At 38.0% G+C, this 23,729-nt stretch overlaps 1 protein-coding gene across 1 annotated transcript in view; it reads right to left on the reverse strand.

Annotated features, from left to right (window-relative positions):
• Positions 1-23,729, reverse strand: part of CFAP61 (cilia and flagella associated protein 61) — a 98,928-nt gene that overhangs the window by 63,295 nt on the left and 11,904 nt on the right. The window contains 9 exon segments of the mRNA XM_010005138.1: positions 3,197-3,341; positions 6,007-6,218; positions 7,388-7,465; positions 8,261-8,387; positions 12,002-12,141; positions 14,354-14,393; positions 17,315-17,487; positions 17,763-17,854; positions 22,123-22,276. Of these exon segments, the coding sequence (XP_010003440.1) occupies positions 3,197-3,341; positions 6,007-6,218; positions 7,388-7,465; positions 8,261-8,387; positions 12,002-12,141; positions 14,354-14,393; positions 17,315-17,487; positions 17,763-17,854; positions 22,123-22,276 (1,161 nt within the window).

A 23,729-nucleotide genomic window follows, 5' to 3' on the forward strand; every position in this document is an offset into this window, starting at 1 on the left:
CAGGAATGAGCAGGCCAGGAACCCATGGCAGGGCAGTGCATGGAGTTTACCCCTTTTTGATTTTTCCAGATGCTGCAGTAGAACAGAGAGACTTTGAGAGAGGGAAAACGAGAACAAGTTACCACAGATTAAATTTCTGGTGCTCATCTGTCTGTAACAACCCATCCAGACCTGCAGGAAAACCACCTCTTCAGCACAGCCAAGATCCATCTGGACTGGCAACACATGGGAATTAGCTGAGGGCAAAGCTTTTCTGATTTAGGTTGCTGCTTTTGCTTCTGGCTTTGGAGGAAGGAAACGAGAAAGAGTCCTTCTGGGTCCTGGTTGAGTTATCTGTACTGGGTCAGTATTTATGAGTGAATCTCTTCATGCTCACAAGCAGGCTGGAACGTATTAAAGAGATACACAAACTGATTGAGCCCCAGGGCTCCCACTGTGCACACTCTTTAAGATACTAAGCCACTAATGGCCTACAGAGATATATATGCACAAATCAAGAGCTGTGCTTAGACACTGAATGGCTGAGCTGCTAAGCCCCAAGCTGTTACTAGTGAAAAATAAATTTTGTAGCAAGAAAAGAGAGTGAGGGCTCAAAAAAAGCTGGAACAAGAGAAAAGCAGCTGAAAAAGCAGTAGATGAGAAGCAGATGTTGATGGCTAGATATCAAGGGGCATCTTGTGGGTATCAAAGCAAGAATTTCATTACAATTATCTCCATAATAAGTGATAGATACTCAAGCAATTAATTAGGACAGGCAGTCAAATGAAAATTTTACATTTCTAAAATTTATATCCATGTACAATCTTTGTATTGTAGTTTACGTGAAAAAATCTTGCCATCACTGCAGAGCTATCTAAAACAAGAATTATGATGACAACCCATCCTCCAGCCATCAGGACCAAGCGGGCATAGGTTAATACCAGAAATAAATGCTTTTTAATAGGAGAAGGCAAAGCCCCCTTCGGTAAAACAAGCCTGATGAGCTTAGAGTAAGGAAGTGTGATAAAGAAGTGAGGAGCAGTCTCAGCTACTTGGAATTTCTGCTTGCCCAAAGCTTTTAAGAACCTGCAAGAACCTGTTGCTGTCTTGTTTAAAACCACTGTAACAAAGCCAACAGCAGACATTTTCTCCTTACTGCTGCTATCCAGGTGCTTGCCTCAGACAACTTCCCACTAATCTCTATTTCAGCCTCTTTGTCTGTCTTTCATTCTTCTCCCTCTCTTCTCCATGCTTTCCTTATGACATTGTTTTTCCATCTCTCTTTTACCTTACTTCCTAGCCTGCTAGCATCTTCTGTGACCAAAATGTGCCTCACCTTCTCTCACAGTATTTTTAAAGGTGGCAATTCTCAGCCTTTCCATTTTGCAGAGATGTCACATTTAACTCCTTGGTGGAATATTTTGTTCTTCGCAGCACAGATCATGTGTTTCTGTTTACAGTGTCTGAGTAGGCCTTTTGTTTGCTACAAAAATATAGAAGTATGGTAATTTTGTACCTACTTAATTTGGATTGTTTTTGTAAAATACACCTCATTTTATTTGCAACTTAGCAGCAGCATTTTGCAGGAAAGAGCAAGATTATTGATGAGGATCAATCTTCCTTTCTGAAAAATCCAAGTGGAGAGAGAGCAAATGCCTCATGCCTGGCTTTTACCAGAGCTAACAATACTTTCAAGATCTGAAAGCAGCACAAGCTTCTTACTTTCCCAAGTATGCACAGCCCCCTATGCTATTACCTCTTAAATTAAGAAGCTTTCCCAACATATGGTGGCCAAAGGTCATTTCATTCACTCAACAGAAGAGTCAATTTAGCTTCATATGGTTTCAAATTATTGATATTTCAGAAAACTACAGGCAGCAGCAGCAGACTAGCTTTACCCTCAAGTTACCACCAAGGGATCAACCCCAGATGTCAGTTTTGGTAGAACACAGTCTGTCAAAAATCTATAATTAATGCCAGTGCCTATGCATAGATACTTATACAGCAGCCAGCCTTTTTTACCTGCAGCCCTCAGAAATCCTGAGGAAGAACCTGGGAGTGAAGCAAACAACAGATTTGCAAATCTCTCAAACATAGCAAGTCTGTGATTTTTCAGATCCAACAAAATCACTAAGATGATCTCTTCTTGTGAAAGAGCAACAGTTCATTTTAAAGATAAAAAAGGAAGTAGTTTAAAGAAAAGCATCAGATAGTTTATTATGCAGAGAAGAGGAAGGCAAGGGTGTGCAGGTTGAGGGAAGATGTTCAACAAAGCCCAACTCAGACCAAAGGCTTCAGCCATGTTCTGGATTTTGCTTTGCCAACTGCTTCCTAATTAAGAGTTTTGGATGCCAAAAAGTGCTGATTAACTGTGAAAAGGACAGCACTAAAAATATTATATGGGAGCCCATCTCAGCCAACTGGAAGTCAGTAGACAGAAATAAAGCTCACTAATTATGTTTCTTTAGGAAATTACAGATACCTACTGAGAGTATCCATCACTAAATGGTGTTTTTCCTAGTATTTCAGCTTTGCTAGTTAGTCTTGTGAGGAACCATCTTCACATAAAATTTAGTAACTTAAAAGTGTAAGACAGAATAAGGTGTAAGACAGAATAAGGTGTAAGCAATTGAAATGTTAAGAGACTTTTAGTTTAGAACCTCCAAACTGCATGATTGCTATGCAATTAAGAACTGTTTGGTAACGAAAATAATCTTTTCTTTTGATGTTACATCATTCCTGATATTTTGAAGCATTCTTTGAAGGTATCCTGTGCATGGCAGAAACCTGACTTTGGGACTGAAAAATAAAATTTACTTAAGCAATTTCTACAGAAATAGTCAGAAGCATGATATTACCTTTTATTTATTTTTTGCATTTTCAGAGCATAATACCTAAATAAACTTACCATGAGGAATGGCTATGCAGTAAGTCACAGCATTTAGAATGTGTTGGGAGTTTGAAAGTAGCATCATGAAAAATACTGTTCAAATGTTTAGTATGTCCAGTGAGTGCTGTCTGCAATGCCTTTGAAATTCGAGCTTAGAAGAAGCGATGGTTGTGCAGAAGCAAAGCTGGGGCTGTAAGGGTATGGACACCATGTTCCATGTAATTAAGAAGCAACCTATCAGCACTAAGATGGTAATGCTATCCCATCTGCCAATCCCTGCAGTAGCTGGCACTGCGCCTCCTGCCTGCTGCTGCTTCTGTTACCCACCTGATCCTTGGAGACCTGCTCTGATGGAGCGTTTATGCCAAGCTCTTCCAGAGGATAGACAATCTGTCGTCGTGGTCGCACGGGAACCATGTAATGAAGGGCAGATGTCAGGGAATGGGCACAGGGATTCTGAAACTGAAAGACAGCGATCCATATTTCAGCAGAGAGAATGTCAGAACAGTGCATCACAGATGTCTGTTGTATGGCTTTGCAAATACAAAATTCTTAGCTCTGTTGGCTAAATCTGAGAGAAAAATCAGCAAATAAACAAACATACTCAGAGCAGAGGAATGAATTGCAGATAATTCCTGACACTAATGAAGATAATTATGAGAGTAATTACATTACTATCTCTGTGGGAATGACAGATAAACAAGTGGTTTGGTTTATGGGATTTTTCAGCACAAGTATTTTCCCCAGGAGGATATTTTTCTCCATAGCGATCATGAATCAGCTTGATTTGACCTCATTAAGCTATGTTATCTGCTTAGTGCTAACCTTTGCTTGTTTGGCAAAGAATGGTTATGAATTGATATAGAAATTCTATACCAACTAAAATGTCAATTTCATCCAAGTGATAAATGTTAATAAACTGGCATAAACTAGAAGTGAACAAAAACCCTAATGCTAATGTGAATAGCATGGATCATTAGAAAAAAGCTGTATTCTGTTTATTACAGCATGACTGGCTCTGTCATAATTTATGACATGAAAGGCAAAAAATAAATAAGAGGATTACAGGAAAAAGGAAATGAACATTAATGCAAACTAAATTACACTGAAGAACTGTTCCATCCACAAATATTGAAAAAACTTGATGTCACTATATTGAGAGCTGAGTAAAATATCACCTTTACCACCTACTAGAAAGCAATGATAAACTAAAGTAACTTAAAGGACTTTTGTAGCCTGGAAATAGACCGAACTGGAATCATTAGTAAGATTTAACTTTCCCATCCCATTAAACTGCATTTTTCTAAGTGCCTCTTAAGAATCTGAGGACATAATGCTACACAAGGACATTGGTTCCTCAAGAAGAGACTTAAAACTCCACAAAAGTGCACAGGAAATAACATCCTTCTGAAAATGTACCCATGTCTAACCTGGCAAAATTTCTGTGTTAAAGATGGTGGTGATTTCAAAAACACCTAGGTCATGGAGGACAGAATTCATCTCAGCTGCCATCTAAAAGCCAGCTGCTTACTCTATCTAGCCATGCAGACACCACCAGAGTTAGAGATGAGTGTCTCCAGAGGGCAATTCTTTTCATCCTAAGATAGGTAGTTATGATCGATGGTTGAACTGCCCCCTGGATGCACTGTGTTTGCTCCACTAATGCTGGCAGGAGCCCAGGTGATTAGGCTGCGCCAGATAGTAACTCTAGATGGCTACACATCAAAGAGTCGACAGGTTTGAAAATGTTACCTTGTGGTCACTTTTCTGGCATGAGATTGGTGACAAGACACATACATGAGTATTTTTGAAATAATATTTTCTTTCGCTTCTACAAATTGCATTCTTCTCAGAAATTTATTTTCTCACAGAGCATTAGGTTCTTATGGTTCTCCTCTGACACTCGCAGAAACACAAGTTGCATTTTCAATGAAAACGAGGTGCCTAGGTCCCACTGACTTTTGATGAAACACAGTCTAGGGTACCTAAATCACTTTAGAAGATTTACCATAAACCACCTGTATGTGTTATTAATATAACATATTCATGCTTCGTTATGCCCAGTGACATAATTATTTTTTTCTTCCCTGCCCTCCATTTAGTCCTGAACCTAAACAAATACTGGTACCTCTCAAAATTAATGATGTGGCTGAGTGGTGGTATGTGGGACAGTACAACTTCACCAGGTTCTATTATTAAACTATGACAGGAAATACAAATTGTTGTTGAATATAAAGATATGATACACACTTTAAACTTTGTCATTTAAAATCTGACTGGTGACTGATCTACTAGTGACAAAGATATCCCAGATGTATTACCATCTTAAGAACAATTAAATGAAAACTATTATGTTGGTCCCCTCAGTTGATGAGTTGAGAGTTTCTTATTTCTTCACATACACATCCAATACAAGGGAAAGAAATGAAGTCAAACCCAAACTATAGCTTACAACTCAGATGTGGGGTCCTAATGTTGGCAGCAGTGGAAGTACTGGATGCTTCCTACTCCATCTTGGAACTGATCTATTTGGAACAGACAGGACAGGGCACCCACTTGAATGTCAGACCTGCAGCACAGTTACGGAGGGGGCTGACACGTGCACACGGCAAGAGCAACACACGAACCAACGGGGGTTAAGAAGCAGATATACTCCTCTCAGAATCAAGTGAGGAGGCAGCATACAAATTATTCCTCTGCTGTGCTGCTCCCAGGGCAACATACTTGTGTGTGTAACTTCAGACATCTAACTGCATTCTGGGAACAGTTGCCTTAGGATTCTCTGAATTCAATTGAGAAACAGACATTTGCAAAGAGTGACTCAGGTCAGAAGGAGCCACCCCCTAGGAAGAGTCTCTTCACAGACTCAGTAAAGAGCCAAGGCCAAGCACACTCCACACGCCTGCTGTGCATACTGGGTATATGCCTGGACTCACATGCACTACTGAGATCTATGGACTGACCCTGCTGTGCAGCAGTACATCCATGAGTGCAGGCTGCATCATGCAAGAAGAAAAGAAAGTACAATTTGCTGCAGCTAAGAAAATTTCTGTTTACAGTCATTCACAGAAGCAAAGAGATATATAAAGTGAGCAATGGTGACAGTATGTATTGTAAGAAATACAAATAACTTTCTCCTTACCTTGCCTTCCACATATTGTGGATAAACAGGATAGTAAAGAGAAGATTTGTGGCCCAAGCGAAGAATCTCCTTTAGAAAGTGTTTTGTATAGTGATGAAATATAGGATTTAAGACAAAGTGGTAAAGATGTCCATGTTCCTCTTGCTGGTAGAGATTAAAATTAATAAAATCTTCAATGTTGTAATGTGATCGAATATACTCAATATCCTGGAATAAAAGAATTTGGAAATCAGCTGTGGTGCAATAGCTGCATTTACAATATTTTAGCAAACGACAGTGAGTTGTTTTCTGCTAGTTAAGGAACTGAATTAGAACACTGAAATTAATGTGCCTTTGAAAGTTTTTCTCTGTTAAAGCACATTGGCTGAACATATTTTTCTTTAAAATCTTTTCATTGTATCAACATCTATTCTTGCAGCCTGCCCACATTTATTTACAAGGAATGCATATGTGACACTTTCACAACCATGTCTGATACAGGTTTAGAGATACTCATGGAAGGGAAAAAAAACCATAACAAAACACTCTGATTTGCTGAGTTCAAGACAGAGAAGCCTAGCCTGTCTTCTCACAAAACTAAAACTGAAAAAGGGGAATACTACAAAGAAGAGCTGGGTAAGAAATGACCTCCAACAAGCCTTCCTTGTTGAAGAGACAAGTTGAGATTTTTACACATTTATATACTCAAGAGAAATTGCTATATCCTCTTATTTCAATGCTCTTCAAGCAATTAAGATTTATTTTTGAAAACAGAAGTGACTATTTAAAAAACTGAGCATTTCAGCTGCTGAACAATCTAAAATCTTCCTTCTCAGTCATAGCAGAATGCTACAAAAGTAACCCTAAAGAATGTTTACCAGAACAATGTGAAACATTTTCTTTTTTTTGGTGCTCCTTAGAGATAATACTTTTTATTTGTTTCAAAGTGAAGTGCGTGATTCTTAACATCTCAGAATCTAGTCTTGGAGAAAAAAGAAAGTACATCTAGAAGGACAATCACTATTCTTTGCAGTACAGGTGGCAATGCTGCTTATTAACTTTGGAAATCAGGGGCCAAAACAGGTGAATCTAAACGTATTTAAAGGAAGGATGGCTTTGTGCTAAAGAACCAAAGAGAGTTATGGAAGGCCTACTTTCAAAACACATCAGCAACTTGCAAATAGTAAGATGATTTTTTTTCATCTATGTGTAAATTATGACCTATAAGAAGGGAATTCATGCAGTCTAGTCAGGAAAGAGAGAAAGGAAGTTTATAGAAGCAGTACTGTTTTACATATATTTTGTTAGGTACACATACAGCGGCAAGCACAAAACTCAGCCTTGAGTGCTGAGGACTAAACATTACTTCTTTCATACAGCACAGAAACAGAATTTACCATTTCATCTCTAATGACAGAAATGCCAACTATTTGATCCAAAACTTCTGCTACGAAAGCCTGTACCGGGGTCCCATCCTGCAAGGCAAAACCAACATATGCACATTTCCCATTTCATTCATAATCTTTTTAATTGTAACTGTGTACTTCACCACACAATCACAGTTAAAATACTTTCTGCCTAGTGTACATTCTACACACTATCCTAATATAACCACTCCTTCTAGTGTCTATGGCTGGACTTTCAACCATGCAGAACTTCACTGAAATGAAGCTTCAGTTTGGATCTACATGCTACAGGAGTACTTAAGCTCAGCCACTAATCTAGTCCTGGGTTAAATTCTGATCTTAGGGAAAGAAAAAACAACAAACAGATGTATAAAAAGGATTTCTCTACAGCTGTATGATTGGTAACTATAATGCCTTGTTTGTTGTCTATGTAGCATTTTCCACCACACAACAAAATGCAGATGTTCCCTACTGTCTGATGGGCATCTGTCTGGCCACATCATTGAAAGGAGAAAGAGATCCCATCATGTAATGAAACACAAGTACACGTTCATTACACAACTAGAGAGATGTGCAAGAAAGAGCAACTGTGCAAACTAGGCTGCGGGTGGCCAACAAATGCATCCAACCTGCTTCTGTCCCTGCATCTGGGGAGTCTCCAAAGAGGAGGGCAGTTGTTAAAGGCCACAAGTTTGATTAACAATCAAATCAGGCTCAACACAACTTACACTATGTTGACACTGACTTGAGTACCTTATATACTACATATATAGTATCCCAGTTTAGAGTAATGTAATTAATTCTGCATGCTTTTTATCAGCACTTATCCATACTCTTGGCAGTCTATTTGCAACAAATACTTACTGGATCCCTGCGAGCCAGAGTAAATATCTCTGAGTCATTCAACATACTTTCATTCAAGCTAAGGGTTTTAATGAGCGTTTTAACACCAAGCAGGTCATTGGTTGTTGCCTTCCTTACATTAAATGCCCTGTGAAAAAAAAAAAAGGGAAAAGTGAGTAAAAGTTCATTCTGCAACAAATTAAAGACAATTCCCATGCTTACGACGACACTCCTTCCACAAGCACTGAATTCACATCTTTTAGAAGCTGAAGTTGATTGCTATATGACTGTTAGTCCAAATGTATATTAACTTGCTGCATGGTAACATTAAAGATCACAAAACATCTACTTCAGACAACTCAAGAATGCTCCTTTAACTGCTACTAAGCACTCAGTCCTTCTGCACCAAAAGCCCAATCCCACAAAGCAATGTCTAGCTATAACCACATGTATCACCTAATCTTCTTGTAAGTAAGAGCCAGCAGAGAAAGGAGGCAAAAAATCTTTTAAAATTAAAGTAGAATCTGTAACTGTACACTGACACACATAGGGAAAAGAGAAAAGAAAGAATCAGAGAACTATAAGAAAAAGAGAAAAAAGGAGAGAGAGAGAAAAAAAACCAAACCCAACAGAGCCAACTGTCAACCTTAGATATGGTACAAAAGAAGGGCAGTAAGGTCAATTTCTCCAACAAGAATAAATCACTAAAATTTGTGTTAGACCTCAGCTCTTCATATTGTAACACATGAGGATAAACTTAAATGGATAAAATGCCTTTGATAAACACAAGTTTGCCAATTCGTAATCATGTAACAGTGACATGGTATAAAAAAGTCTATGCAACATACACAGTCAGCAGCATGTTCACTACAGACAGGAATATCCTGGCACTTATCTAGTGTAAACACTCTGTTAAAAAACATCTTTCCACCTTTCCAATCCTTTCCCATCTTTCCAATCATGAAAAAAAATCACTTCACAGTGACAATCTACAGCAGCCATGGAGCTTTCATGTTGTCTGTTACAGGCATTGACCTTTCCTGGTTAAACCAGGCTCAGACAGTAAAGACTCACAAAGTGCTTCCAGTCAAGGAGCTGAATTACAACTTATGTTCCAAGAATTAAGTTCTTTCACCCATAGCTAAAAAACTTGCACCTCATGTAGTATAATTCCTGTTCTTGTTTTCAATTTAAACTTCTATGTGCTATTCTTCAGCCTAAGTCACATTGAGATTGATTTTGTGCAATACTGTTTCAAGGAATAGCACTAGTACTTCCAAAAACAAACCTACCAAATGCCTGGTATGTTATGGGAACTTTCAGAGCTCAATCTCAGTGATTGTGTTCAACTTGGTTATTTAAGTGCTTGAAAGCATACATTTGGTTACTAAATTCCAAACTAATCTTGAACTTGCAAGCGAGCATCAGCTTAGCTTCCACATTAGTTAACACATTTCCACAAGCAGTTAATTGGAAGATCAAACAAAGGGATGAGGATGGTGGTCAGCAAGATCACCGATATGGTTCACTCTGCAACCCATGAACGTGGTGCTATTTTCCTGCCACTCCAATGAGCCCAGCACGTGAGTTTTTCTCTTCACCCATGTCCAAGAGAAGGCAGTTGCACCAATAATGAACTACATTTCTAATATGAGTAAAATCAGGACATGTAAAAAATTGAAAATCTTTTCAAAAACAAATGAAACCACCAGATCCACTGGGAGTATGAAATAGTAGGAAAGAGTACCCAAGGTCTGTGCTCATTTCTCTTCCAGCAACGAATTAACTCATTCTAGATGCCCAATTCCTTTGACTGCTCAGAGACCAGGATGCTATTATTATTATTATGCTTTTTAGTGAAAATTGAGGGAAAGTATCCATTAAGCATTTCAGCCTATGCCTTGTCATCTGTTATTTTTTTTCTCCTTCACTGTTAAGAAGCAGACCTATACTTCCATTTGCTGCACTCTTCCTTTTTGTGTACTTAACACTTCTTATTCCTTTTACAACCTTTACTAATCAGTATCTCATTTTGTGCCTGTGCCTCTTCTGATTTTGCCCTTTCATGTCTTCATATTCCCATCTTCTTATCCCTGTTTTTCTTCTAATCCATTTTCTGTGACTTCCTTTTCACTCACATGCCTTTCAAAAGCCCTTGGTGCAAGTACAATACATTGATCTTTTACTTTTTTTATATTTTAGTTTCATCTAAGAGTGCATCCGCTGTTGTGCACTGACTTTTTTTCTTCTTCAGAAACTTCCCAAAAGCTTCATCTGGTTTCTACCATAACTTTTCTGATCCTGAACCTCAATGAAAAGCTATTTTTCCTTACTTTCCCCACAGCTGCAGGGGGCTTTGGAAAATGATACTAATGACCCTATTCTCTTTTCATGGAAGGGTTGCTATAATTTGGAATACACACAATTTAATCAGAATTGTAAGGGTTTTTTAAAAAACCTTGATAACAAGTTTAATTTTGACCAAAACCACAGGAGGACGTATGGCTACCAATCCTACTGGTGGATTACTGAACAGCTGTGACTGAGATTAACAGGAATTACTCCAGCGGCTTTCTCTTCCGCCAGCTGGATTCTTCCACAGTACACAGAAGCCCACTTTCATCCCAGAGTGAAAAGCTTCTGCACAGGTCCAATAGTAGCTGGCCAGTTCTTGCATGAGCTATTTGTATACCATCAAAGGTGATTAAGTATGCAATTAAAACAGAAGTATTTATCTGAAACCACACGGTATTTAGCTACAATAAGACCAAAAAAAGGAAAATCTCTAACTGTGCCACAATTTAAGCTTGGTGTTTGGGCCAACATAGGCTTATTACACAAACAAAGCATTGGAAAATTCATACCAAGTAACAGAACTCACAACAAGAGATGTTTTTCTGTCTCAGCTCACCACTATTCAGGCTACAGGAGCATTCAGAGTATCACAGAAATTGAAAGGTATGAAATAAATTATTCAACACAAAAAATAAGGGATAAATTACATAAAATAGACAGTCAGCAATGAAGTTACTGCTGTGTTCTGCATGTTCCAGAAATGCATTACTACATTTCTCTTAAGAGAGTGATACCATGTTTCCAAGAATCAAATCTACACCAGGCTTCCAAGTATCAATGTCACAAAATCTGACTCAAGTCCAAGTGGCAAAATGCTCACCTTGGTCCACAAGAACATAACTGAAGAACCTACTTGTCCATACCAATGTTCATCTTCATTAAGTTCGTACTGTACATGCAGATTTTAAATGAATCCTCTTGTTGCAGTTCTTGTTTTTACTTAAAGGAAACTGCATATAAATACTGGCATTCTGAAGACTGCTTGTTTTTAATTTTTCATTATATCACTTTTTGCTTCATTAAAAGTCATGTTACTGATTTCTTTATTTCACTGAAAATATAAGGCTATTTCTCCACTGTCTAGTATAAAGCTGTGTGGAGATACATCTGAGCAGGCTTAGGACTCACTCCAGAACAGAAAGCAAGACAGCTGCAGTAATGCTGGTAAAGAATAAGCCACTTAGCTCTGCTCCTAATTGCTCCAGGCACAGTCCTGTGCTATTCCACTATACTGTTCTGGGGACTCAAGCTACCATTTCTGCAAGGTGTTGTGCCATACTGTATTGAATATCAGCTTATTCTGAGATTGCAAAGGAATATCCATCTGGTGGTAGGTTGGATGATGATGGTATATTCAATAAAAGTAGTTCAGAGCACAAAATCTGTGTCACAAGAGACATGACTCACTTCAGCAATCCTGCACGGTGGAACACATAAAGCTCATGACCAACTTTGGAAGTACAGAAAGGGACAACTCGAACAAAACTCCGGAGCAGGTAGAACTCTGGTACCTGATGTGGCAGGAGGAAGACACAGAAGTCTTTGTCCTGAAAAATATTTGCAGACATCAAAGGCTCTTAGTGATCTCAATGTAAGCTTTACACAAAAGCTTCTGACTAGAGGTGGTAGAAAGAAAAGAAACTGAATGCAGTGTTTACAAATGTTAGTGTACGTTGTTTAGATTTGTGGAGGAAGGGGGTTAGGAATAGGACTAGTACGGAGGCGGCTAGGGCTAGTACTCCTCCTAGTTTATTGGGGATTGATCGTAGGATGGCATACGCGAATAGGAAGTATCATTCTGGTTTGATGTGAGGTGGTGTTACTAGGGGGTTGGCTGGGGTCAAGTTTTCGGGGTCTCCCAGTAGGATGGGGGAGAATAGGGCTAGGGTCAGTAAGGGGGTGAGCATGATGATGAATCCTAGGAGGTCTTTTGTGGAGAAGTAAGGGTGGAATGGGATTTTGTCGCAGTTTGATACGATTCCTAGGGGGTTGTTGGATCCGGATTCGTGGAGGAAGGTGAGGTGGATGAGGGTGAGGCCTGCGATTAGGAAGGGGAGGAGGAAGTGTAGGGCGAAAAATCGGGTTAATGTGGGGTTGTCTACAGAGAATCCCCCTCAGGCTCACTCTACAGTGTTACGGACACTCTGCCTGGATGGCTTCATGCTTAGGCAGCACAAAGGAATGGATGAACTCAATGTTAAGGTGGCTCACAGGAATGGGTCTTTTAGCTCCCATAATAAAGACTTATTAGTTAATGTCCTGATATTCTCCAACGGCCATTTTTCTCCAGCCCCTTTATTTTCTTTTCCTCTTCAGTAGTATAGAGTCTCAATTGGAAGGGACCTACAACGATTATCTAGTCCAATTATCTCATGGGAACATTATCTCTATGTGCCACACCTTTAAGGCTAACATTTTCCCTTAAAAGGTCCTTCATTCTACTTTACTATTCTTCTGCAGTAAAAATTCAGGATAACGTATGTCTGGCTGGGATCTCGCACATGTTTCAGCCAAGCGAGACCATCAACTATGGCAGCACGTCCTAAAGTCCCAAACAAGCAGCCAGTGTGTAGGCACAGACTGACTTTGCAGTGCATGCACAGACTTGATGAACTCAAGTCTGTCCATGCACTGTGATGCCCAGCTTTTCCCCGAGTTGGCACAGCTGGCATGCATGTGCATTCAAAACCACACTGCCCTGGCAGTCAGTGTAGCTGTTCAGAGACCTGTGCTGTAAAGGCTGCAGAGGTGCAAAGGAATGCAGGAATCTCCACTGAATGCTCTCAGTTGAAAGACAGCAAGCATCCTCTGGAGATAAAATCACATGCCACAAATAACTTGATGCATTCAAACTGCTCAAGCACTCCTTTCCATGGTTCCTTTTTATTGAATACATGTTTTAAGATAATCTCCCTGCACAGAGGGATGCTGGAGAACTCTGACAATTCAGAAAGACACTTCATACAGCATGAGAGGGACACACCGAGACTCCCATGTTACACAGTTTGATCAGTTTACTCTGGCTGATTATTCTACAGCAACTTTTCTGAAGAAATACAACATTTGAATCTCACTGCTTTGCTTTTAGCACACTGGGATTAATTTTTCTTACTACACCTGGTGACATTTTGTTGCAAGAAGTGACAGGCACATTGTTGGGTGGATAAATTGCCTAAGAGATTTGAAATATTTTCTGTGTTTGCTTGCTCTGGTGTAAGCAGCATTTTTTTAACATGTTGATATTTTGGGCCAAGTCTGTACCTCTAGTCACCAGGATCTGCCTGTAAAGGATGCTACCATGGAGTCATTTGTAGTGTGAATTTACAACACACTGCAGTGTGCATTACGAATCTCTCAAGGTGTCCTGTGTTTTCTCAGATAAAGACTGAATACACAGGGTATCAGTGTGAAATACCCATCCTTATTTGCCACACACTAGCTTTGCCCTGAAGACAAACCTGCAGTGCCACTGTTCAGGCCATTGGTAAATGATACAGATTGCCTTAATACTGCTGTTTTCCATGCTTTAACTCCACCTCCTTTAATGTCTTATGTAGGCAATATATGGAGTGCAAAAGCAGCCAAGGAGAGAAGCCAGACTCCTGGGGCAAATTCAGCCCAAGGTAACTAGCCATGGCATACCCCTGTGAGGCACTCACTCACTTGGGCATTGCATCTATAATACTCTGGCTGACAACTGCACTTCATCCCATCAGGCATACACATGCATACAAACTTTAAAATTTTAATTATACATACTGGGAAAAGCTTGAAAACATAATGCAGAAAATCCAGTGACCTGCAACCAAAAGTAAACTGTTAAATAAAGCACATATGAGACAGTTCCCATACATTTCAATATTTACACCCCTTAAGTGAAAGGAACATTTATTCACAGGCTCAATCAGACAGTCCTGCTAGCTCATCATTAATCAACTGCAAATATTGCATTGCTGCACATCAGTTGTTGACTTCTAATGCTTAAAGCATCACTATTAACAAGAATAAACCTGAATGTCTGAAATAACAACAAAACATTAAGCTTTTCACTGAAAGGAAAAAAAATAATTGCTCATGTTGCTGACTACAAGATTTTTCAGAACTCATTCATGGATTGTCAGAGCAGCATTAGTATATAGCAAACATTAATTGGGGCTACAAACAGTCTTTGCTGTGTTCCACAATATTTTCATCCAGTACCAAGAGTTTGGTCACTATCCACTTGGTAAACCTATCTGATGCACTTTATCAGACTAACAGGAACATCAATACTTTGAAATTGTTTTTGAACACTTTACTTCTTTCCACTTCTCACCTACTGATTTAAAGTAATTCTACTCTCTTTTCCATGGTGACAGTGAAGTGTGACATCTGAGTTTAAAACAACATAAGAAATCTAACAGATTTGTCCTGCTTTTCTTCCGTGTAAAGACATCAAAGAGCTCTAAACACATAAAATAGTTACTCTGAAGATTTAGAAAACATTTTTCCAGTGTGTCTTTTGAAAAAAAATCTATGATTGGATGAAAACTTAAAAAAACCTATAAATACAGATCTGGATTGAGGTGTTATATATTCACCTATATAATAAATAATTATGACTAATTAATAGAACAGCTAAATGCAGTAAACAAAAGAGCCATTCAATATAGTTTTCTATGCTCTGGTAGCCAGTACCTCCTTGGCAGTAAGGAACACAGTAACAGAGGCAGGAGATTTTTCAGGGGCTTAAAAAGGTATCAAATAGCTGCAATTAAACTAGCAAGTTACTTCCTTCACATTTCATTTTCAATGTACTAAAACAAGCCACTTAACAGCTCTAGATTTAGAAGATGGAAATACTTAGCAACTTTTCTGGGCAACACAAATTCCCCAGTAGTAAACTTCCTTTGAGGGCTAGGATGCAATCATACCTACACTTCAACCAAACTCCTGTTTTTTGGATCCATGCTGTGCAGGGATAGCAGAAACTCCTTTGGGACAACTCTGAGGAACAGCCTCATGCCATCCTTTCAACCTATTTGATTTTCTAATTTTTTTTTTGACAAACAGGTGGATCAAGCAATTGCAAGCTAGGGAAGCATACAAGTGAAGTATTTTAAATCACAAAGATCTACAGATCCGAGAAGAGGATCTTGCATGCGTGCTAATCTTAGGAGAAGTCTTCAGAAAGGAATGCTATCTTTTTCACAGATACATATCTTGGAATTCCAACTGTTCTAGAGATGTCTCCAGATAAAAAAAGAATGGACTGCAGTGCTCCAACACTAAACACGTATCTTGAACAGAAACAATGAGGCATAAAAAGGCAGAATGTCAGAAGAGGGCAAAAAGTGACAGATCGTTATCCTAAGCAGGATGCTATGAGCAGAGAACTCAACTCATCTGCAGAGAAGTTATCTCCCAGCATAGCTACAGATCACAGCTTTGAACTGCTATTTCAGCATAATAGAGTAATTGCTGAACAAGTCCCTCACCTCAGTATTATTATTTTAAAATAAAGTTTTATTCTGGAATAATTATCTTCCTTGAATTTTATTTAAAACTAGATTGTCCACAAATTAACTATTCCGGAACGGACACTCCACAACGTGAGTGTTCTATCCTATATATGTTGATCTGTGTTTCTAAGTATACTAGAAACTTCTAACACTGCATTTTTCTCTTTTCCTAATGAATTCAAGCTGTGTTATTTGGTAAATATGTACCAAGCAGGCTACATGTTTGCTTTGCTTTGGTAACTTAGGATTTGCATTGGTAGCAGATTCACAGTGTTCAATCCCTTTGGGTAGGTCTCCTCCTTAATTAAGAAACAGCTTCATAAATAGAATTAATTTTCAAGGAGTTCTGATTTTTCTTTTTAATAAAGTTATAATAAAGGTGTTTTCAAACATACTACAGTTGTCAACCTGTGAAGTCCTTGATACCTTGTGTCTCTAAAAATTACATGTATTTTAAAGCATGGAAGATTTTGGATGTCCTCAGCCTCTTTATGTCTACTTTCTGTAACTACCGACATGTTTTACCTTTCTTTCTAAGTTCTACAAACAAGAGCAGGGTTAATTTAGAACCAGAAAGGGCCAATGCTCCTGGAGAGGCTTTTGCTAATGTTGTTGAGTATAGGTTCTCCTTTCAAGGGTACAGAGAAATTTGGGCAATAATGTCTAAATCAGATTTATAGATCTATTATACTCCACTAGGATCTAAGAGTTCCAGGTCAGCAGCAGCAGCAATCATTTTAAAATAAAAAGACTTTGTCTTGCCCCCACTACAGTGGATTCTAGAAAATTGAATCAATTCTCTCAGTGGTGGAAAACTGAGTGTTCAGAAACGAGAACATTTAACTGCAGAGTTAAAAAGCAGCTTTATTACCCAATGGAGTGAGATGACCAGTACTGTAATATCTAACTCTATTCACAGCTTGCCAGCTTTGGCATTAATGTTTCTTCTTCTTCAGAAATGTTCTTCTTCCATAATTTCAACCAGTATTTTTGCATCAAGAGTAAATTCTTAACTTGTTGTCCACACAGTCCTACCAGAGATAGGAATTTGCAGCTGTAGGTTGGAAATTAGTGAAGGAAAAACAGAAATGAAAAAGAGGTCAGAAAATAATCCAACGTAACTACAGCAGGTGCTGTCACTTTCAGGTTTGTCCCCAAAACATAACATTGAAAGTTGTTATTAAGATTAAGAAAGCAGTAACTCTTCATCCATCCTTACCTAGTTTCATACTTCTCATCAATACAAAACAGATGGATACAGAAAGCATTTGAAGCTCCTCTGTACACTGGACGAAAAGCACCTTTTTCTTCAGTCTCCAGAAGTGGTGTTGCTGAGGCTTTGACATCATCTAACAGCAGTTCAGTATGGGAAACAGCAGTGGCTCTGTCTTTCTGCAATAATAATAGGTGATCGCTTGCAACATTTCAGAAAACACTTAAATTATTTAATTAAAAGGTCTTGCATTATTCCTATTTTAAAGTGTTCCAAGCAGAAACAGAGATGTGCTTTTTATTTTTCCCATTTTGAAAAACACAGAAGTTCAAGAAGGTATTTTTTAGTGTGATCTGTTTCTGAAACACTAGATAAAAGTGGCTTTTGAAAACAAATACATTTTTGCTGAGGGGTAATAAATTCTCATCAACACTGCTGCATACAGTGGCATTACCTGCACAGCTGCATCCTGATCATGAACACATTCAAAGCTTGGAGATGAAACAGACTCTGTTTCTTGACTTGTTTGGTTGCTTTTATCTTCATCTGAGTAATTAAAAAGAATAAATGCATCATGCTTAGAAACAATAGCTTAATGCTTGGAATCACAGCAATAACTAGAATGTGCCAGACTACCTCCATTGAAAGGTTTTATTTAATTTTAACAACTGCAGTTAAAATAGATCCTCCTATAGTTTCCTAACTCGAACTTCATTAGACTATTTCATTTCAATGCAAAAATTCAGAGAATGGATTGTAAAATAAGAATTGAACTTGACAGCTTGGAAGCAATTGCTAACGTGTATTATATATAATAATTTTTTACTCTGAAGGGAAAATATAATTCTTTAATGTATTGACCAGTATCATAAACTCTGTGCCTGTTGCTAACTTGTTTTCTGATGACTACAAGGATGAGTGAGGGCTCTTGATTCTCAAATGAGTTCTCCTAGAAGCCTGAAATTCAGAAAAAACTCTAGTCAAGCCAGAACCCTTACTCACTCTTTGAAGCAGGGACAAAAATCAGGGATCTGAATTCCCTTCTCAGTTGCTAAACCTAACTAGTTTTCTAAGCCCCATTTTATTTTTTATAAAAGTAGTTTATAGGTGCTCTTTCATCAAGTTTTGTCAGTTTATTTCCTCCTTTTTCCTCTGATCTGAGAATTTCTCTTCTCTGCCACTTTCCCTGGATGCTGAAGTAACTGCTACCTTGTCAGCCATTGCAATTTTGAATGTGTGTGTGAGACTTCATAGTAAGAAAAACAGACATTCGTTGAACCACACAAGGAATGACCACAGTAGTAGGAACCATGGGCTTTGTTAAGCTTTCTGACATCAGCAGCATAAAAAAAGAATAAAAGGGCTCCAGAAAAGGAAAGGCACTTTACAAAGTAACAGAAACCAGGTTTAAGTCTGCATGACAGACCATCCTGTCAACCTCAGTACACTGTAGTAATATTCTAATCTCGTTCATCCCAACCTGAGTAATATCACCTTTGTGTGTAAACTGTTAACTAAGGTAATGAGATAAAATTACTTGTAGCCATCTGATGAAGCAATATTTAAACACTGACTGTCATGATACCTGCATATAAGATGCTATATCCATACACTTTTATATATATATACACATATACACACATGGCATATTGTCCTGGTTTGAGCCAGGACGAAGCAAATTTTCCTTTGACTGATTTTTTTTCCTTCGACTGATTTTTTTTCCTTCTGTGAGCTCTCTTTTAACTAGCAACAAGTTTTACAGCTAGTGAACTGATAATGCTGGAATGTTTATGTTACTGCTGAGATGCCAAGGACCCCTTACTCTGCAGCCTCAGATGCTACAGGAGCAGAAGAGTCATATCTGTAATCCTCCCTTAGGGAGGAGTGGACTAGACAGACAGCAAAACTGACCAAAGTATTCCATTCCATATATCTATGCAAGCTCAGTGTAAGGCCAGAGATCATGGAAGTCAAGCCCCTTCCTGCCTCTTCTTCCATCCTCTTCCGTTCATGGCTGGCATCTGGGGAGGACTCCATCCATCCATCCATCCATCCATCCATCCATCCATCCCCACTGATCCCTAGGCCTTTGCGTTCCTGACCCTCATAACTCTCCCCTCAGCTCCTGTCTGCTCTGCTGCTCTCTCTGGCAGAGCCATCCGGGACATTTTGGAACTGCTCACAGGTCAGAGAATGCTGTGGGAGTTGCTGGGGGAGGGGAGAGGCAATAGAGGTTTTGCACATTCCTGAACATACTCGTATATATTTCTACATATTTTCTTATCATTAGCATTTAATTAAAGCTGTCTAGTTTAGTTTTCGATCCAGAAAGTCTCTCTCCTTCATTATCTCTCTCCTTCCCTACCTGGGTGGGAGGGGGAGGGGATCGAGAGAATTGTTGTCGCTGGTTTAATTGCTGATCCTGAGTCACACCATAACACACATATATGCAGCAGCTCTGGTTAGATGCTTAAGACAATTAAAGCGAGCATCTGTATGTTAGGGAGTTTATTTAAGTATCACTAAACACACCTTTTTTTCCCTATTCAATCCCCTGGCCAGGGCCAAATCCAGAGTGGATATTGAAAATATTAAGAAACCACAACAGAAATGTTCAAAAACAATTTGGGACTTACAGGCATATATATATTCTTTTATTTCAACTACCTAACCGTTATTTTAAGACACATCTTTGCTGTTTTACATAGCAACAGAGAACAACTCTGTAGAGCTCTACTGGTACCTGACACAAGCGTGGCAGAACCAAATAGAAACTTTTATAACATCGTGATACTTGCTAGACAGCAGGTAACTGCCATTCCAGCAGATGTTCCACACCTGGAGCAACACAGTTCCTAAATCTGTATAGTGATGGGTAATTTCCTTAAAATTAATCTGAGGTGAGGGTATTCAGAATGAGAGATCTTCTGATAATGCATCATAAAGGTCATATTTGAAGTTAATGTTATGGACCAGAATTATTGAACTGTCCACTTGGAAAAGAAATGTTGAAATACTAGTGAATCCTACATGTTACTCCAAATAACCACCAAAATTTCTAAAGTGAAGTGTTAGCTGCTGTTTTTAAACTCTAAACATATCTTCTACAGTTCTGACATTATCACCTTATTATCTTACACTGTCACCTCCCTAATTCTATAGATAAGTCCAGAGTTTGATTTTGTATCTAAAAATATAGCCTGAAATAAGTTTTAATTAATAAACTCTTGAGGTGTAGGTACCACTGCTGCAGAAAACACTCAGGCTAGGATGCGCTTGCATTTGAAAACTTCAGTAACTCCAGGAATTCAATGTTTCTGAGCTCCAGGAGGAAGAAAAGAAACTTCAGGAAACCTGGCATAACAGGCCTCTCTTTGAACTTCACCTTGGGAAAACCATCTAAGCTACACTCACAGCCATAAGGATTTCTTCATACAGTAATGTGCATTATTTATTTATTTATTCATTTATAAAAACAACTCAAATGTTTAAAAAAATTTAGCCGAGATTATTTTAAAATATCTGTTATCTGAAAATCTGCTTCTCTGCATCTGCATTCTTTTCTGCTACCAATGTGCAGGGCAAGAAGAAACACAAGGGTTAGAAATCATTGTTTCTCTAGAGGTATCAGAGATGTGAGACTTCAGGGAAATGATCAGATCTTGTCTTGATTAACCAGGCTACATTTCTCATCACAAACAGCATTGCAGGTGTCAGAAGTTAATTACTACAAGTCTCTTGTTGTTGTGTAAATATTGATATGTTGTTTCTGACTTTATACTAAAATTAAATCCCTTAATGGCTCCACCATCCACTACTGTCAAACATAGCTGCATCACTGTTTATATATATGCTGTACACAAGTGACTTGGAAAAGGTAAATATTGTTGCATTAAATGTAGTAAGGAACAGGAACAAAATCAAAACAATTCAGTGATTGCTGGGTCCTTAGCAGAGGTAACAGTCAGCAGGATCAAGAAGCTGGTTCACCATGAAGCCTGATGAAAAGCCCTTGAATCATTCCCATAATGTCTTCTAGCCACTAATTCGTGACACCATATAGAGTAACAACCAAATTACTGTAATTACCCTGAAACGTAAGTGGCATATCAATATTGTGTTAAAGACAGATTTTTGTTTACTCTTTCAGTATTATTCAGTATTACATTTTGAAAGAAAAAATAGTACCAACCTGTGATCTCTCTTAAAAGCTAAAGAACTTGAAAAAATAACTTTATTATGTAGAGGTTTTTTATGTAGGAACATAAAATTACTCTACAAAGGAATGTAGACTGCATTTAAAATTCTCAGCCTTTGAATTCATTAAAACAAAGTTCACATCCTCTTTTGATGTAAGGTGTCTAGTGAACCTTCACTGCCTTCACACTAAGGGACAAACTGGCAGCAAATTTCCAATACAGCAGCCTGCAGGAATGATGCAATCATTAAAATGGCATTCATATAATTGTTATGTGTTATGCAATATAGTAAAATATAAACTATGTGTGACTGATACAATAATAAATTCCAAGCATATATGTTGGTCTTTATATTGGAAAGCCTTAACACTGGACTACCAAAAAAATAAACAAAAAAAATTTCCAAAAAATAATAAACAAGGTAATTCTATTTTCAAATTGGACTCTTAATAAAATGAAAGTCAGAGACGAGAACTGTGCTTATGAATGGTTTGGGTGATTTTTCCTGTAAACTTGCTAGTTAACATACAACCTCTTTCAACCTTTTGCAAAGCCTATTCAGAAGCTAGAAGTAAATGCACCTTGAGTCTCTCTAGCATTTTTAAATAGAGATACCTTCTTGAATGTTTGGCTTCTGTGGCATTTTGAGAATATCTTCAGGATGTGGTTTACAGAGTCCATGGAAAGGCCCTAGATCAAAGCACTCTTGAAACAAGGAAATATTTACTTGAGAACACAGGCTCATGAATCCTACTGCAGTGTCAGCATCCTGAAATATAAAAGCAATGTCACACGTAAGAAAAAGCTGACGCCTGTGATTTTTAGGTCAAGACAAAAAAAATAAAAAAAATAAAAAAAAATAATTTTCTGAAACAAAAGTTACAGTGTTCCATCTCTAGCCGTGTATAACAGAAAAGTATAAAGGAACTATTTCAGCAGATTATTTTTTTGTGTGTCCTTGCAACGTGTGTATCAGGACCTCTATATTAAATGTTATAATTCTTTCATTAGCAATGACTTATGAGAACACTCTAATTCTGTTTATGGACCAAGTAATGACCTATTGTTTCACTAAAACATTGGTTACAGTAAATAAAAAAATATTCCTTTTAATTATATACCTTTAAAAAGGTGTAACTTTAATTTAACTTGTAGTGCAGCTAAAGTAAAATCCAGATTTAGCTAGCTGTAGTAGACAATGCTTTGTAAATAAAATTGTGCTCAAACTGAAGAGTATACTTTCTTTTTCATTGAAAATGATTAATTCAAAGCAATGACATACTATAGAAAGAATATCTAATGCTGTATATGGTATGTATTGTTTGCAGCAATTATAAGTGGTAAATATTTTCAAGTTCTGAAACTGCTAAAATGACACATTACTCTGTATGTTGACTATTACTGAAAATTTCCAGAAAGTTGCCATCTTCAGAGAGAAATAAATTCTGAAAAATGGGAATTGGCATGCCTGGGGATTTTTATGACTTTAAGCTAAGCTGAGCCTAGTGAAGGAAGCTCCACCATTTTTAGTACCATATGCAACTTAATGCTTACTTTTTTTTTTTTTCTTTTTCCTTATTAGTAATAATGAAAGCCTCCTTTATAAAGATAATGAAAACTCAATGGCTGAATTTGTATAGCTGTTTTATCAGGCCATCAGCACTCAAAAAAAATCCTATCAAACAAAGTTTATCTTTTTTCCCCCTCAAACAACAAGTGATTGTTTGTTTGCCGTGTTTGTGTAACCGAACAAAAGCTGGGTCGCTGCAGTTGTCTGGCTGCTATGTAATTTTAGGCCCAAGGCTCAGCAGAGGCTGATTAACCAATCCATCTACCATATGTGCAAAAAGAGGTTGCCAGCTTCATTCTCTGCAGGGAAAATTGGCATCTATCTTGGGTCACATGGAGGTGTCTTTCCAATCTGCGGCAGCAGCGGCAAGTATAAACTGTGAGGGTCTGAAATGCCTTTTACTGGTATCATATTGAGCTATAAATGTACAACTGAAATGTATTATTTACAAAGATAGCCATTTGTAATGTGCTATTACACTAATGGCTTATTGTTTCCCATTTGGCTTCCAATGGTAGTGATTACACGTTAAGGTTTTATAAAATCCTTTGCTATAGAGAGCAGACTTCTGGAATTAAGTAGGTTATGTTGCCTATCAGCTTACAGGATCATGCACAATTACTAACACAAAAAAAATAATAACAAGCATTTT

Source organism: Chaetura pelagica, unplaced genomic scaffold, assembly GCF_000747805.2.
Source record: "Chaetura pelagica isolate M959 unplaced genomic scaffold, ChaPel_1.0 scaffold171, whole genome shotgun sequence".
Taxonomy (NCBI): Eukaryota; Metazoa; Chordata; class Aves; order Apodiformes; family Apodidae; genus Chaetura; species Chaetura pelagica.